Source organism: Lissotriton vulgaris, chromosome 8 (assembly GCF_964263255.1).
Source record: "Lissotriton vulgaris chromosome 8, aLisVul1.2, whole genome shotgun sequence".
Classification (NCBI taxonomy): domain Eukaryota; kingdom Metazoa; phylum Chordata; class Amphibia; order Caudata; family Salamandridae; genus Lissotriton; species Lissotriton vulgaris.
In genome coordinates this window covers 188,425,928-188,443,696 of record NC_141696.1, presented here as the reverse complement: position 1 = coordinate 188,443,696, position 17,769 = coordinate 188,425,928, and the positions used below count along the sequence as shown (strand labels likewise).

Genomic DNA, 17,769 nt, shown 5'->3' with positions numbered 1-17,769 from the left:
AATAAGAATAAAACAAAAAATCAAATGTTAAACCATTTGAAAAATTGTTGCAACACTACAACACTCCAAAGGATTTTCTGGCCAGGAACATTTGAAATACCTTAATATTAATATAATGATATTATCAAACAAAGGGCCCATATTGGGGTAATGAATAATAACGCTAGTAAATTCTGAGAAAGAAATAAAGCAGCTAACGCCATTGCAAATTACCTAAATAATTAATGATTGAATACAAAAAACATGGCCATAAAACATTCTAAAGGTAATACCAATATGAATAAAGATATCATCCTGAATTACTTACACGATGTCTGCTCTAAATTATATCACTCCAGTTCAAACCCTCCCCCCTCCCCAATGATTGCTCAAAGTATATAGACAAACTACAGAACAAACCATCAGACAGTCAGCTTACGAAGAACCTCAAGTCTCCAATAACTAAGCCTGAAATAATCGAAGAAATTAATATACGTTGCAATTGGCAATTTCCCAGTCACAGACGATTTACTGATATCTGTTATAAGGATACTCAGTATCCTTTTCTTGACTTTATGGATAAATAATTAATTCATTTTGCAAAGTCTCCAACCATTAAGAGCACAGCAGCTGATGCTATAATGGCAGTTATTAATAAAGAAGGCAAGTACCCTCTAGAAACTCAAAATTACAAGCCTATTTCATTAATAAATATTGATTAGAAAATATAAGCAAACATTTTGACCTTCAAACTTGAAAAATTAAACAACAAACTAATTCACCTTGCCCTATTAGGCTTTATCAAAAGGGGATTAACCTCCAACATTACCATACTATTTGAATAAGTATTAGAAAAAGTGTACCTTCTTGACTCTCCCTCAATTGCTGTGTTTGCTGGATGCAGAAAAGACCTTTATTAGCGTTTCATGGACATTCCTGTGTTCAGTGCTTAGCAAATTCCATTATAGAGAAGTATTTTGGAAGGATATTTTTGCACTTTATTTCCCACTGACAGCCCACATATGAGATAACAGCATGTTATTGAAATATTTAGCGCTCTCGCACGGGTCCAGACAAGGATGCCCCTTGGCACCACTTTTATTTCTGTTAGTAACAGAACCTCAGCTGGTTGCTATAAGGCTCAATCACACAATAAAAAAGCATAGCCTTTTCTTCTTGCACCCAGAAGGCAGCTGCATACACAGGTGACATTCTGATCTTCAGAGAGGACACCATAGAAGTCTATGTATATGCTTCTAGGCATGCCCTCAATCTGGACAAAACTGAAGTTTCCCCCTGAATAATCTATGCACCTTGGATATACTCAGCAAAACCAGTTTAAGATGACAGAGCAAACAAATCAGTTTCCGAGGTATCTTATTCAATAAGACACGAACATACTTAATTCTTCAAAATGAAAAATCAATTTTTAGGAAAGTTATAGATTTACTTCAAAACCGCCCCCAAAAATACATTACAGTATGATAGAGTGCATTAAGAGACGGTCGCTCCGCAAATCAGCTTTATTACCATTATGTTTCGAATTAACTTTTTGAAAGCTTCTTCAAAACAACAAACAAACATATCAAATTTTATTTGGAAGGTGAAAAAGTAAGAATTCCTTAACCCAAATTAAGATTAGACAAAACAATTAGGGGGTATTAACCTACCTAGCTGTAATAACTATCAAATAGCCCTGTCTTTAAAAATACCTTGGTACACATGACCCATATTTGGCATTGGAACTAAGCCTCACTCCACTTCTTATGACTGTTACAGACAATCTGACAAAATGGGATTCACTGCTAATCTTCAAAACAAACCATATGAAAGCCTTAGCTGGACTGACCTGAAGATTTTGATCAACACGTATCACAGCACAAATCTAAAGATATCTCCAATTAAGACACACACTGACTTGCCACATTGAGGCACCTGATAAAGTCGTTGACTGTAGCCTGCTTAAACAAAAAAAAATAGAAGACCCGATTGAAGGAGGGAAATGTATTTCTTAAAACTACAACTCCCTTGTCAACAAAGGTCCAAACAGGCTTTTGGACCATAAGCTGGCATGGGAGGAGGATGTTGGCATGCTGTATGAGGACTACTGGAGAGAGTCACAACCTAGTCAGAGGCATATAGCTCTCTACCTCGCCATGATGAAGCTCAGGTCTCCGCAAATATCCTTTCTCAAAAAGCTGGGATGTACTAATAGAAACTTTCTGAGACAAAGCGAATAACGATTCCACAACATAACGCACAACAACAAGTTTACCCCCTACTCCTCCCCCCTGGTGCTCAGGGGAGGCACAGTACTGCCCTTACTACTTTAGTAGACACAAGTGGACTTGCCTGGACTTCTAGTGCCCCCATACCCAACAAAACGTTCAGTGGGAACCCCATTCCTGGCTCACCACCATAGCTCAGGTTCTCCGTAACACTCTCGTATCCCAAACGTGTCTCTCCAGCAGTGTTTTTACTTACTCAAAACTATAAAGCTATCCCAAAATAAAGTACCTCGTGTTACTGCCCCCATGCCTGTAACACTTCCACCGAAGCCCGTACAGTGAATATGTTCTTTACTTCCCTCCATATTTCCATTTTTACTGCTAAACTTTATTGTTTCCTTTCTCTACAACATTCTCCTGGCACACAGTAATGTTAGCAAGGCTGGAATGGAACAAGGACAACAGAAATGTATTCCTATATTAACACTGTACCTGCAATTGCTGCTTCCTGACTACACTATCAACCAGTGTAATACTGGTAACTGTTCATTGAATTGCTATGTACACTTTGGAAAACTCAATGAGGACTACTGGAGAGAGGTCAAAATGCCTGCCCAAACAATAGCAATATCTGCAAAACTCAGGCTACTTCAATTTAAATATTAACACAAGATATATTACTCTCTAAGAGACTCTGGAAGATGGGCAAACATCCCTCTCCACTATGTCCCAGATGCCTGGCTGGCAATGGGGTCTTCTATCATGTAATCTGGTCCTGAATGATAATGCAGATGTACTGGACATCAATCACTCACACCCTTACCAACGTGACACAGTTAAATGTGAATATGTCGACCAAATTGCTGTTTTTGAGCTGAATGATGGAAAACAGGTTCCCTTAACATATGAAAACTTTATTTGGGTTGTGGTGTTCGATCAAATCAAGTGATATCACCGGAGACTGGCTCTCACCTACTGAACCAGTGGTACACAAGGTATGGACAGATGGAAAATATTAGAGAAGTCCATTTAAGAGAATCCAGGTTGCCCGCAATAACACCGGAAAATGTGGGAACCATGGGCTGAGTTTTCTAACCTTGACATTGGACTATATACTACCGATACCTACTACAGACTTGCAAGAGTATACAAACAGTTTTTTATATTGTGTATCAATTCCCTTTACATGTGGGTCTGCTACTCCATTGTGTTAGAGTATGATATTTTTTTATGCAAACACTGTATAAAAAGAATTAGAAAAAACAATCAAATAGTTTTTCTTATAAGACATGGCACTAATTGACTCCAACTAGACAGTAACAATGCATCCATGTGACTTGTAATAGAGAAGGAATGTATGCACATCTTTCCACCTCTTTCAACTGTTACAATGAAAACTATTCAGTTCAAACATTTTCTTACCATCCTCAATAACAAAGCTAATAGCCTCAAAACACTGGACAGGAAATCACAGACAAAAGTTAAGAATTTACTACATGCACCCATTTGTTTCAACCTGATGATTAAAATAGAGCTACGAATTACACAGATATCTCTGTTTAAGATATTCACAGACTTTCCACATTAAGACACTTGATAAAGTTCATGGTGCCTTTTTGGGGTAAGTGGGCAAAAAAGTTATCATTTTTATAAAGACCTTGGGACGCCTATTTTCCATTGCTCATTCTTGGAGCTACTATAGAAATACAAAATAGATAATATTAACTTTTACAAATTCCCATACTGTAAACCGGTAAACTGGCGAAATTCATTTTCCTGACCTACCCTACCTGCTCCAAAAATCGATCCTAAGAGGACATGTATCTTCAACATTTTAAAAACGTCTAGCTCCTAAAAGAACTACACTCAATCTGAAGACACAAAACAAATGGAATAATATCTGTTCTGATCTCAAGCTCCCCCAGATTACACAGTTAATTGAATCAGGGTGTGACAGTACTCCAGCTTCGCCACAATTTCACTGATTCCAGCTCCAAGTAAATCTGGTTCATTCATGATGTATTGTGGACTCCAGTCAAATGCTGAAAGCAGGGTCTTTATTCCTCCATTTGAAAAAGAAGGGTCAGCACTATACAACAGATCTTAATCATTCAGCATCAGTTATCAAAGCAGTAGACACATGGAAAAATATCCAGATCCAAGATGTGAGTTTCTCAAAGGATTTCTCTTTATTCTTTTTTTCACAAAGGCAGAGGATCGTAGCCAATTTTTCTGAGTTTCTCTAGACGCATGAATTTGCCTTTTAAACCCTCATTCTTATCTGAAGACGGGCCTCTATGTACTGCATTGGTTTCTGATCTATCACTAAACAGATCACCCAGCAACTCTTCACGTCTATCATCATAATCCATAAACTTGGTCTACTGTATACGTATTTTTAATATTTGACCTCAAGTGTCAGTGCTGGCAGCCCACAAGATTAAATACAGAAGAGTGAGGGGAGAGGCTATTCCGAACCGCATCTGACCAAAGAATAGTGTCACAAAGTATCAGGTAGCGCACAGAACCAAGAAGCACTCCCCTCTATGCTCCTTAACTAGGAAAAATCCTACAACAACATTTAAACAAGAAGGTTCAGCACTATACAACAAATCTTAATCATTCAGCATCAGTATTCAAAGCAGTAGACACATGAAAAAATATCCAGATCGAAGATGTGAGTTTCTCAAAGGATTTCTCTTTATTTCTTTTTTTCACAAAGGCAGAGGATCATAGCAAATTTTTTTGAGTTTCTCTAGACGCATGAATTTGCTTTTTAAACCCTCATTCTTATCCGAAGACGGGCCTCTATGTACTGCCTTGGTTTGTGATCTATCACTAAACAGATCACCCCAGACCACCCAGCAACTCTTTACGTCTATCATCATAATCCATAACCTTGGTCTGATGTATATGTATTTTTAATATTTGACCTCAAGTGTCCGTGCTGGCAGCCCACAAAATTAAATACAGAAGAGTGAGGGTAGAGGCTATTACGAACTGCACCTGACAAAAGAATAGTATCACGAAGTATCAGGGAGTGCACAGAACCAAGGAGCACTCCCCTCTATGCACCTTAACTAGGAAAATTCCTTTAACAACATTTAAACAAGAATTGTCAGCACTATACAACATATCTTAATCATTCAGCATCAGTATTCAATGCAGTAGACACATGGAAAAATATCCAGATCCAAGATGTGAGTTTCTCAAAGGATTTCTCTTGGATCTGGATAGTTTTCCATGTGTCTACTGCTTTGAATGCGGATGCTGAATGATTAACATTTGTTGTATAGTTCTGAACCTGTGCACTACCTGATACGTCGTGACACTATTATTTTGTCAGGTGCGGTTCGTAATAGCCTCTACCCTCACTCTTCTGTATTTAATTTTGTGGGCTACGAGCACTGACACTTGAGGTCAAATATTAAAAATACGTATACATTAGACCAAGGTTATGGATTATGATGATAGACGTGAAGAGTTGCTGGGTTATCTGTTTAGTGATAGATCACAAACAAATGCAGTACATAGAGAGCCGTCTTCTGATAAGAATGAGGGTTTTAAATGCAAATTCATGCGTCTAGAGAAACTAAAAAAATTGCTATGATCCTCTGCCTTTGTGAAAAAAAGAAATAAAGAGATTTGTTGTATATTGCTGAACCTTCTTGTTTAAATGTTGTTGTAGGATTTTTCCTAGTTAAGCAGCATAGAGGGGAGTGCTTCTTGGTTCTGTGCACTACCTGATACTCTTTTGTCAGGTGCGATTCTTAATAGCCTCTACCCTCACTCTTCTGTATTTTATCTTTATTCCTCCAATTTATACAGGAACTGTAAGGTTTAGAAAGGTGAAATGGAGCATATGCTAGTCTTATGTAAGTATGTCATACCATTCTGGAAAAATATCCAAGAACCCTTACATAAAGTCTTTCAAAGGCAAATCATGCAAAACTACATTATTGGCTTTCTTGACATATTACCCAAGCCTATAAACATCAATCAAAATGGCCTGCTGCTAATAGATATTCCCCTAACTCTATAGGCGAAAGCCATACTTTCCGACTGGAAAACCTCAAGAAACCTATCTTTTCATTCCTATCGGGCGTGGGCCTGTGTCGCAAGAAGTTCAGATAACTCAGTATAGACTAGTGCTTTTAGACTCTGATCACCAAGACCTTTAGGGACCAAATTTTACTCCTATTTACAGGAAATCAAACCACCATAAACACTCCCACTTGTCCCTCCCCCGTGCACATGCAATAGCTGTCAGAACTGGCTCACTAGTTACACACCACTTGACAAACTAAGCCTGACAAGGTATAACCTGCGAATTTAGCCAACTGAGGAAGATTTGGTTACCCCCCCTACTACCATCTGTCATTTAGTTCTTTCTGGTCCCACCTGGCTTCAAATTCTCTTTCTTTAACCGCTCATTCTATGTATTCCCCGTGGGGATATATTAATGATTCAGTTAATGATTCAGTTATCCTATACCTTCTTACGATCATAATAAAAAAATAAGGTTGAAATCAATACATTGTTTTTATATTGTTTATAACTGTAATTGTATTTATAAAGCGCTTACTACCTCTGACGTGGCGTTGAAGCGCTTTTCAGCGTGTAGCACGCTACTCCAGGACCCAAAGTGGATTAATAGAGGAAAAATACATTTTTTTATTTGAGCGGTGGATTGAATAGGATAAAGGGGGGATAGATAATGTTAATACTGGTGTCAAATGTTGAACCTTGAACGATGGTTGAGAAAGGCTACCTGTGTTATGAGCAAGTCTCACCTTTGTTTACGATGTTGTACCTTTAATCTGGGCCTTTAATACTGCATTCATTTCTTTATGATCCTTCTGCTATTTGTTAAGTATATAGGGCACCCTAGTAGGAAGGATTCTCGCCCTATTTTTAATTTTTTCATGCCTTCATTTCTTCTACCAGTATGTCTGGTTAGTTTATTGTTTGACCCACATGTTTTTACGGTTGTGTTGCAAAGCGCCGGCTCTTGGCCATACCCCGCCTTGTCTGGAGGGACATTTAATGGGGAGGAAGCGAGTCCACGCAACTCTGTCAAGCTGGTTGGAATTGACCATTTCATTTTTTGTATGCCCTGCTTGTGCGGATTTAGGTAGCTGTCTGGCTTCTAGTCTAGTCATGCTCCATATTAGGAAGGACGCTCATCCTATTTTTAATGTTTTATTAGTTGCCCAATATTGATGTAGAATCCTCCGGACGAGGTACACCATTTCCGGAGAAAGAGAGTACTTTGCAGGTATTTCTTGGTAAAAATGGTAGGAGGATCTCGCTCCATACCGGAAAAAATATTCAGTATGTGCTTCCCGCAGAGGAGGAAGATAAGAAATGGAGCTGGGTTGCAGGTGCTCTTAACTCAAATAGACCTTTAGGCCTAAAATGCAGGAATTCTTCCTAGCAAGGATATTAAGGTGATATCTTGGAATGCAGCCGGCCTTAGCACAAATAAAAACAAACTTATATTCCTGAAAGAGCAGAATCACAATACAATTGTAATCTTGTTAAGTACATTCCTTAGTTGGTCCTATAAATAATCTTCTCACGCCTCTAACCTAATCCAGGCGATTAAATTGGAATATAAGGTTGGCCAGGTTCTGTTGGACTCGTGGTTGATAATAAATGTATACTTACCTCCCGACGCATCCTCTTCACACCTATTAAAAGATCTTTTCTCCTTTATCTCCTCCATACTGGAATCAGAAGACTGTAGGTCCACAATATTAGTGGGAGATCTGAACTCTAAAGCCTCATCTCATAGTCTAAGAGTATTTTCTAACACTGAAAAAAAATGAAGCCCTAAATATTCCCACTGCTCAATTCCCGAATAATAGCAGGACAGACAAAAGAGGAGTTTTACTTCTAGAAGTTCTGAGAATCTTAGATCTTATCCTTGCTAACGGGAGGTTGAGGAAAGATATTCCAGCAAATTATACCCATAAGGCGCCTACTGGGAGATCAATTCTGGATTATCTAATTGTTTCTGCAGATTGTTTTCACAAACTTACAGATATGGAAGTCTTGGGAAATGTTTTTAGTGATCACATGCTGATTTGCTTTAAATTTGATTTCATTTGTGATAAGGTAGGCTCCTGGAATTTCAAAGGTGCTACTGTAGGGTTTAATGTAACAAATGGTAGAAGCCACTGGAGCACTCAAGCGACCGCTAAACTAAAAGCGCACTTATCAACACTAATAAGAGATCAGCAGCTCTTAGAATCAGTTGAGTGTGACTGTATTCAACCTGATTTACTTGAAGTCTTTTCCCATAACATTGGCCTTCTGGCTAAATCTGGCAAATCAACTCATGTCCCTGTTCAACGGAGATCATATTTTAACCTATTGCTCAATTTAAATAGGGAAATAAATAAACTAGTGAGGGCCCAGTTCCTGTATTCTTCGCATGAGCGAAGTAATTTAATAAACCTGCTAAAGAGGAAAAGACAGAGGAAAAAACGCTCCCTAAGGCAAATAATGGAAGACTGTGCATGGACACAGCCAAAAGAGGCAGCTTAAAAAAATAACTCCTGAAGGTACTGGGAAATAATCGCCTACTGCTGCGGCACTAGAGTGAAATCTCTCCCAATACCCATAAAAGAAGAGGATTGGAAACTTTATTTGCTGGAATTGTATACTGTAAATTTCGATTCCTGCAGATGTGATATTGTGACATTGGATCAACCTTTAATTTCAGTACCCAATTATGTCCATTCTATCGAAGAAGTGGTCGGGGCTATTAAAAAAATTAGATCTTCAGGAGCAATGGGCTCTGATGAAATTCCCATGACGCTAATCAAAAAGGAGCCTCTTTTGTGGGCTACCTATTTAGCTCCATTATTTAATTTTTGCCACTCTAATGGGAAAATCCCACCATCTTGGTCAGGAAGTATTTTAATTCCTCTATACAAAAAGGGTATTTGATCGCATCCAGATAATTATTGGCAAATAGTCGTACTGGATGTGACGGGGAAAATATTTGCGCGTAGAATCCTCGATCACCTTACGGAATGGGTGGTGGAGAAGAAAGTCCTCCCTATTGAGCAAGCAGGCTTTAGAAAAAAATCATTCTACGCTAGATAATATTTTTGAGTTGAAACTTATAGAGGAAAAATACACAATCTATCGTAATTCAACTGTATTTATGGCTTGTATTGACTTCTCTACAGGTTTCGATAAGGTGGATTGATCTTTGTTATGGAGAAAACTCTAAAAAATGGGTTTGCCTTCCCCCCTGCTATCCTTGATCATAGCACCCCAAAATGGTGCAAAATTTTAATGGGTGGAAATCAAGGACTATCAAAAGTAATCCCTACTGAAAATGGACTCAAACAGGGTTGCTTGTTAGCAGCGCTGCTATTCTCCCTATATATAGTAGATTTACCTGATTGCTTTGCTCAAGTTGATGGAGATGCCCCGAAGATAAGTACCCGCCCTTTTGCATGTCTACTATATGCAAATGATATAGTAGGAATGGACTTAACCGCTATTGGTTGGAATAGAAAGTTGGCTTCCTTACAAAAAATAAATGTATCCAAAAGTAAAATTCTAATTCTGAAAAGTACTAAAACTAGAAAATCATATAATTTTAATTGGCAAATCGGTCCTGAAAGGCTGGAGGTGGTAGATTCATACCTTCACTTAGGGAAACTTTTAACAGGCAGTTCGAAAGATAAACCTCACATTTCGCACTGCACTAGTACAACTACATCGCATGTCAATGGTTTGTGCATTTTTTACAGCGCTATGGGTAGCAGATATTTTTTACACTTATTGACGGGTTTTAAGGCGAAAATACCTCCGGCCAGGCTTTATGCGAGCAAATCAATCGCTGTTACGGACTGGAGTTTCATGGATAAGTCTGAAGGTCAGATAATATGTAAAATATGTAATTTTAACATGTTAGTTCTAACGGCAGCAATCAGATTGGAATTTGGTTGGATAAGCTCCTATACTCAAGGTTTATCCAGGGTTTTACGTTGGGGTTATCGGCTAAAACATAGCGAGCCAGATTCACTAAGAGGTGTTCTATGCCATGAAATCTTTGATGTTAAGGCAGGTAACTACTCCTTTTACTGTGACTTCTCATTGGCACTAAAGGCCTTTGGTATACAAGAAGAATCAGTGCTCACCCTTCCATCATTAGGATTTAAGTCTCTCCTAAAAACTCTGAGTGGCAAAATTAGTTTTGATAGAGACATTCAGTCCTGCAACTCTAAAAAAGATTAAAACTAATAACTTGGACAAACTCACCGAGAATGGCACAAAATTATTTTTGAATTTAGAGCTTGGTATTCGACACTTGCTTATCTTAGGTCGTATGAATCTTCTGCCTTTAAATGACCTTACAGCAAACAGGACTCAGAATCTGAATAATGGGAAAATTTGTAATTTGTGTATGCTGAGTAACCAGACTCTGGACCATGTTTTGTTTGTATGTCCAGAATTGACATTGAGCCGTTATCGCTGGCTTCGCCCAATGTTTTTACAAAACTCTGTCAAAAATGTAGCATCATCTCGAGATTATCTCTTTTGTCCAAAAAATTAAGCAGTGTGTGTAAAATATTTAATTATTTTAAGGAGTTCATGTATATATTTTAAACCTGTACCGGTGTTCTTACAAGATTGTGTTAAAAATGTGACATATTTTAATTTTTCTTTTTTTTAGCATACTTTCTAAACGGGCTGCTATCCTCTTAGCTAGCCATTCCATTTGCGAAGTATCAGTATCTTAGTTTTTATTAATTTGTATTTTGCACATTGATAGGCAACTATTAACCGCTATTTTTTCTTAATTAGCATTAGGTTGCATCTGTTTCCCACTATGTTTTGTTGTTTATTTTAAAACTTAAATGTAGTGGGATTCAGGAGGTATTTTGCTTATGAGCCGGCTGCTACTGAATTGCCTTTTGCACAGGTCTGGATATGCCCACGTCTCATCTTGCAGCAAACTCTAAATTGATTTTCTAGCTGAAATTGGACTTTTTTAAATGAACTGTCAGCTTTTTAATGTCCTAGGTACATCCTAGGAGTTGCAATGTGAGAAATCTTAAGTACTTTATGATCTAGGACCTCTGACAATATTGTTTGTTTCTACTTACAGGACATTTAGCTAATCTAAGGCAGGCTCCTGATAATTTTAATATGTTTTGTGGATTGTGCGTGTTATTAGTTTTTCTTTTACTTGCAATAATATGTATGCATTTCTATGTGGACCTCCTAGGAGTTCCAAATCTTTAATAAATATATTGAATTGAATAATGTTTTATGCGTTTAATTTACCCCCTTTGTGTTACCTTTATTTCTTTTACCAGTATCTATCCCTCACAGAGAAGCCTGGTAAGTGGATAGTGGGGTAGCTGGACCCTGTTAATTTATTGTTTGATTCACCTGTTTTTACGATTGCGCTGCATAGGGTAGGATGGCTCTTGAACACACCCCCCTCGTCTGGATGGACATTTAATGCTGCATGAAACACATCTGCGCCACTCGTACACCTAAGGCACGCCCATCTGTGCCCATCTTCACCCAAAGCTAGTCCACCGGCCGGTTTTGAACCTCATCTCCCTCCAAGGATAAGACAGATGAGGCTAGAACTTCGTGCCTACAATATTAAAGGAAAGATATTAAATTATAAAAGATACTAAATATTAAAGGCTGTGTTTGCCTGGACCTCCATAATCTCTTTCATTACTGTTTGTATGAGTGCTTGTAAATGCTAGATCTTTGGTTAAACATCATGTTGAATTTGCTGACCTTGTGGATAGCCATCAGCAAAATATAGGATGGGTTACCGAAACCTGGGTGAATCAAGCCTCCGACCCTGACCTGGTGGCAGCCATTCCCCCTAATTACGTCATACACCGGATGGACAGACTTTAGAAATGTGATGGGGGATTAGCCATGATCTATAGGGACACTATGCTACTTATCACTGATCTGGCTACACTCCCAGAATTCAAGGCACTAAAGTTTAATATTGAATTATCTAAATCCCAATCCTTCAAGGGAGTGCTCATTTATCGTCCTACAGGCCCCAGGAGTCGTTTTGTACAGACAATAGGCACTCTTCTGGAAGAAGGCCAATAGCTCAGGCATTGCTGGTCTATTGGCTTTGCCAATGCTTGTTTGGTGTTGACGGGGTCTTGCTGAACAAATGTGGAAGTGAAAGTTAGAAACAGTTGAGGAGTTTTGAAGTGAAGCAAGGAAGTGGCATAACGGCCAGAGCCGCCGACAGGGGAACTTAGGAACCAGGCTCTAATTTCGGGGTCAGCTGAACAGTTTGTGATTCTGGGCAAATCACTTACACTTCCCCCTGCGTACGACAATAAATGTCATGGTGTAATGTAACTGGTGTGTACTTAAAGAGCTCCAATATCATCACTGGTGTTAGCACTATGGCAAGATGAAGGATTGAACAAGTGCTCCAATACCAACGGCTCGTGTTCGAGCTCCAATACCATTGGATCATGCAAAAAAGATAAACAATTGCTGTTCATGTTTTAACAACTTTTTAAGAAATGCATTTCTTTATGTACACGCAGATTCATGTTAGTGGTATGTGTGTATGTGTACAGGGGAGACTATGTCAAGATGGAGGACAGAACAAGCACTCTAATACCATTGGATCGTACAAAAAAGATAAAAGCAGCAGTGACAAGGGAGGTAGTGGGGGGACAGGTCAAGCAGGGAAGCAAGCAGAGATGGAGAGGTGGGCAGGCAACATACAGAGATGGCGTGAGGAAGCAACAATAATGGGGTATAAAATACCTTGTAAAGCGCTCCAATTTCTTCGGGTAGTGTTGGCACTGCCAAAAACTGCATTAAAAAAATGAGAAAAACAGAGACGTGGAGGACAGTATCTGTGCAAAAGAGTTCAGCGGAGGCAAGCAGCAAAAACCCGGAGGTGGACAGGCAACCAACAGCAAACACGGGAAGGCACGGGGAGATTAAGAGATTTGCTCGTAATCACAAAATGTGGAACGGAGGCTGAGACTAGGGAGACAATGTGGGAGAGGATGTGACGTAAGGGTCAGAGCTGTCGACTATGGAGCTGGGAAAATGGATTTGAGTTTTGGCATCGGTTTAACATCCTTGATTCTCAGCAAATCATGTAATCTCCCCGTGACTACAAAAATAAATGCGTCCTTGTGTAAAGTAAAGGAAGTGGTGCTAATGTAAAATGCTCCCATACCTTTGGGTGGTGTTGGCACTATATAAAACTGCACCAACAAAAGTAACTGGTGCTATTGTAAAGCACTCCACTACCTTCAAGAGGTGTTGGCACTTTATGAAACTGCACACAAAAAAACTAAGAATCACTGTGTTAGACTGGTTTACAGTAACGAACATGAGGAAATACACTGCATCAGCAGCAACTTTAAAATAACTACTTTTGCCATGGACATTGAGGGGCAGGCAGACCTTGATGACATCAAGACGCAGCCTGGAACACGCCACACTCAGTGAGAACAGAATGTTTTAAATCTATTGACTGCGCTCTAAGAGAACTCCTATGGGAGGGGAAACCACCTTGGATATCGATTCAAAAGCTAATGAAAGGCTGGTATGACAGGGGAATAGCCCTCCCAGATATAAAAAGATATTACTGGGTGGCACAACTCGCTGCAGTAAACCAATGTAAGTACAGGCTGCAGGGTGATCCGGGATTTAATATGGACAGGTGGCTACTCCCTGGGGGAGGTTTTATGGATGCACTATATAAAAAACCCTCAAAATTGAAACTGCAGGGGCCCGAACGGTCACGCAGTACAGGTGTGGCGGACTGCCACAACGAGTTTGGGCTTAGACAGGTGGGACTTGTTAGGCACCTCCACGGTCGGGGACCTATGGAGGGCGGGGTAGGTAATTTCCTTTACCCAACTGACAGAGATTATGAATTCGCTGATTCAGAATGATTCAGGTACCTACAGATTAGACATGCCCTTCAGGCGGCAATGCCAAAGGGAGATACTCCACCAGAATCATCCCCACTAGAGGACAGGATACTCAATGGACACCTTCCCAAAAGGCAATTTCACTAATCTACAAAAAGCTTGTTAACAACATGCTTGACCCCCTACTCTGACTTAAAACGAAATGGGATCATGACGTAGCGGAACTGGATGACGGGGAATGGCTTGAGGCTCTCGACTCTCCTAGGGAAACAGCTATCTCTTCCGGGCTCAGGCTCGTACAATTTAAGATATTTCACAGAAGATACCTTTCAGGGCCGACGATCGTGAAGATGGGCTATAGGACTGACGCAGACTGCGCAAAGAGATGTGGGCAACATGGCACGTTCATACACATGCTCTGGGAATGTCAAGCTATCCAGAAAAATTGGGCTGAGTGGCGAGTTGTATGTAAGAAGTAATGGGCGTCACGATTGACTTAAATATAAAGCTATGTATTTAAATATTTGGGGTCCCACTGATTTAAACACCAAGGAGAAAATATGGGTGTCTTTGGGGATGATGATCGCAAAGTGAAATATTGCACGGTTGTGGGGGGCACAAGAACAGCCGACCATGAGACTTTGGAAAAATTATATGGATCATTGTATGTTCACAGAAAAGACAGTGTATGAATCAAGAGGCTGCCCCAACAAGTGGACACAAATAATGAACAAATGGAACTGTTACAGGGGAGAGATCGGTGAACCGCCGTTGGCTAGACAAAGGCAAGAGTCAGAGTAGTGTGATCCCACGCATAATGGTGCACTGCTTTACACTTGCTGGTGATTTGTGTATTTGGGGGGGAACAATGCAGATGGATGTACTGCTGACAGGCATGATTGTACAATGTTTTTACCTGTCACACCTTGTTCTTAATAAAAAAGAAATAATAACATTTAAAAAACGATTTGGGATAGGTGCCCTGATTGCGGAAAAAAAAAAGACTCAGCCTGGCTCCTTTGAAGACAAATCAAGTTAAGTAACAATGGCACATGGAAACACTTCACTGGTGAATGGTGAAAATGTAAGGAGGCGTCCAGATGGGAGAATTTTGAAGAAATAGAGTCCCACCCTATGTAATTAAAAGCAACACGATGAAACATGAAAAGTTCAATCATTTCACACATGAGAAAAGTGGCTATGAAATTACAGCATACGACACAGGTACTTTAGAAGCTCTTACATGCCCTGTGATAATGCATATCTGATTCACTTGAGGTCTGGATTTCCAGCTATAAACACCATTGCCGAACGACTACATATGGTGTAACTACACACACAGACACACACAAAATAAACAGAGACTATACGAAGTAATAGCATTCGTGCACACATGCTCCAATCAGCACGTCAGCTATACACTAACAGGACACTAAAGGGCAGAACAACACCACCACTCACTAGAACGAAATAGACTACAATGGGGGTTTAAAGCAGTGACGGAGTCGGGAGTGATTTGTTGATGGGGCAAGAACTGGGAGGTGCAAGAGAGCGAACAGAGACAGGAGGGAAGAGGTGGGGAAAACTGAAAGTAGCAACAAAAGGAAAATTAGTGGCGGGAGGTGGTAGTCTGTGGACGGGGCATGAGGGCGGGTGGGAGGAGACGGAGCTAGTAAAAGCATGAGCACTGTCTAGAGTGCAGAAATATAAAGAATAAAGAAGCTCCTAAAACGGTTGTCAAAACAGGAGCAGTGGATGTTTATAAGTACTATGTCCATGCTCTGGAGGGAGGGGGGGTTAAACACAAGAAGAGGCATGACCATGAATGCAGGATTAAATATTGAAAAAAAAATATGAGACAGACGATGGAGCGAGCAAACGGGAAGCCTGTGGGCAGCTGACGCTCATAGATTAAACGCGTCTCTTTGACAGTGCATGTGCTGCTTAGCCTAGACCTAACAACATGTCTCTTTGAGACAGTGCATTGCGCTGTCTAGCCAATGCCAAAAAATTGCTTTCCTTCACGTCACGTGAACCCTTTGTCAGAACATAAATGATGCATTCTAAATCAGCATGCTCTGTGGTAGCCATCTTAAACTGGTGATCAATATATGTAATAAGTACAGAGTTTATGATTTATACAATAAAACAAATACATGTAAGAGTAATGAAAATTCATGAAACATGTAAACAAATAAAACATTATCGCGCACACTTAGCAGTTTGTGTTTGTTTGGATATATTAACTAATCCAAATCATGTATATCCCAATCTGCATTACTTTCCTTCAAGTCACATAAAACGTTCGTGAAAAAAACGAAATTAAAACATTTCAGTAAATAATCTAATCAATTTTCATTTATCTTTCACATTTTTTTGCACGTTTCAGTTGTTCTCAACCAAATGATTCAAAGTTTCTGAATTTCCATATCGATCATGCAAAAATGTTAAATAGTCCTTACCTCCAAACTTCCAGAGTGGGCAGCCCAGTGCAAAGGTGTAAATTTATGAATGGAGTCAGCCTCATTTACGCTGGCTCCACTTTTCACCATAGCCGCAAGTTGTTCTACATCCCCGGCTTTCACTGCTTCGTGTATGCTACTAAAAGTCTTTGATTTCTTACCTGTTTGAAAAACACAGAATGCCTTTTTAACCAAGATAATCGCCCAAGTGCTAAGAGGCATAGGAATGATTAATAACTAGAACCCCGTCCTCTTTCTGTATAGCCTATAAACTATGCACATAATTCACTTGTAAGCATTTGTATTTAAAATATGATATTCAGAGAGCCCTATTAATTACTTATTTTAATCAAGCATTTTATTACCATTTCAAACGGTATAAAACAGTATATTGTCAAATCATATAACCAGTAAGTATACTCCTGCACTGAGGGTGACCCACTGTCATGGGAGCAAATTCAGGACGGTGAGTGTAAAAATTCAGTCTGAAGGGTCAAAATTCAGGACAAAAATTCAGGACAGGAGGTCAAAATTCAGAACAAAAGGTAAGTTTTACAGACACATCAGAAGTAAATAAGTAAGTAAATAGACAACCATTCAAGTACAAGTGAAAAGAAGTTTATATTAAGTTGAGACAATTGTGCACTTCATTGTTTTTCAGTATGCCCACAGTTTTAAGCAAATGTGCAGGTCTTTTTGAGTTAACAAAACCGCCACCCCTACCTTTCCAGCTTCCCAGGGAAACGCTCTATGCCCGGTCCGACCAGTCCGGCCTTGCTACCATCCTCCAATGGTGCCCTCCTCTTCACATAGACCCTCTCTCATGTGTATTTAATTTCTCTTATAGTGCAATTCCTCCCAAATAAGAAGAACAGGGTGTCGGAGTGCGTTACAGCACATACATATTATTTAGAGACAATTACTCAAATAAATGTGAAAGTCAATCTATAGGAAAAGTACTTAAGATAATGGGGGTTACAAGGTGTAATCGTTCTTTCATCCATCATTCAGTCTTTCACCATTCATTCTGAATTTCAATCTATGTACCCATCCATATCAATATTCAACCATTTGCAAAACTATCCATCATTTATCCTTCAATCCATCCATCATTCCACTCATCCATCCCTCCATCCACCTTTTCACTCATCTGTACCTCCATTCATCCTT

General features: G+C 39.5%; 1 protein-coding gene across 1 annotated transcript in view; it reads right to left on the bottom strand.

The window, feature by feature from the left end:
• Positions 1–17,769, bottom strand: part of ANKRD42 (ankyrin repeat domain 42) — a 428,468-nt gene that overhangs the window by 215,466 nt on the left and 195,233 nt on the right. The window contains exon 2 of the mRNA XM_086933250.1: positions 16,600–16,760. Coding sequence (XP_086789376.1) covers positions 16,600–16,760 — 161 coding nt within the window. The remainder of the gene's footprint in view (positions 1–16,599; positions 16,761–17,769) is intronic.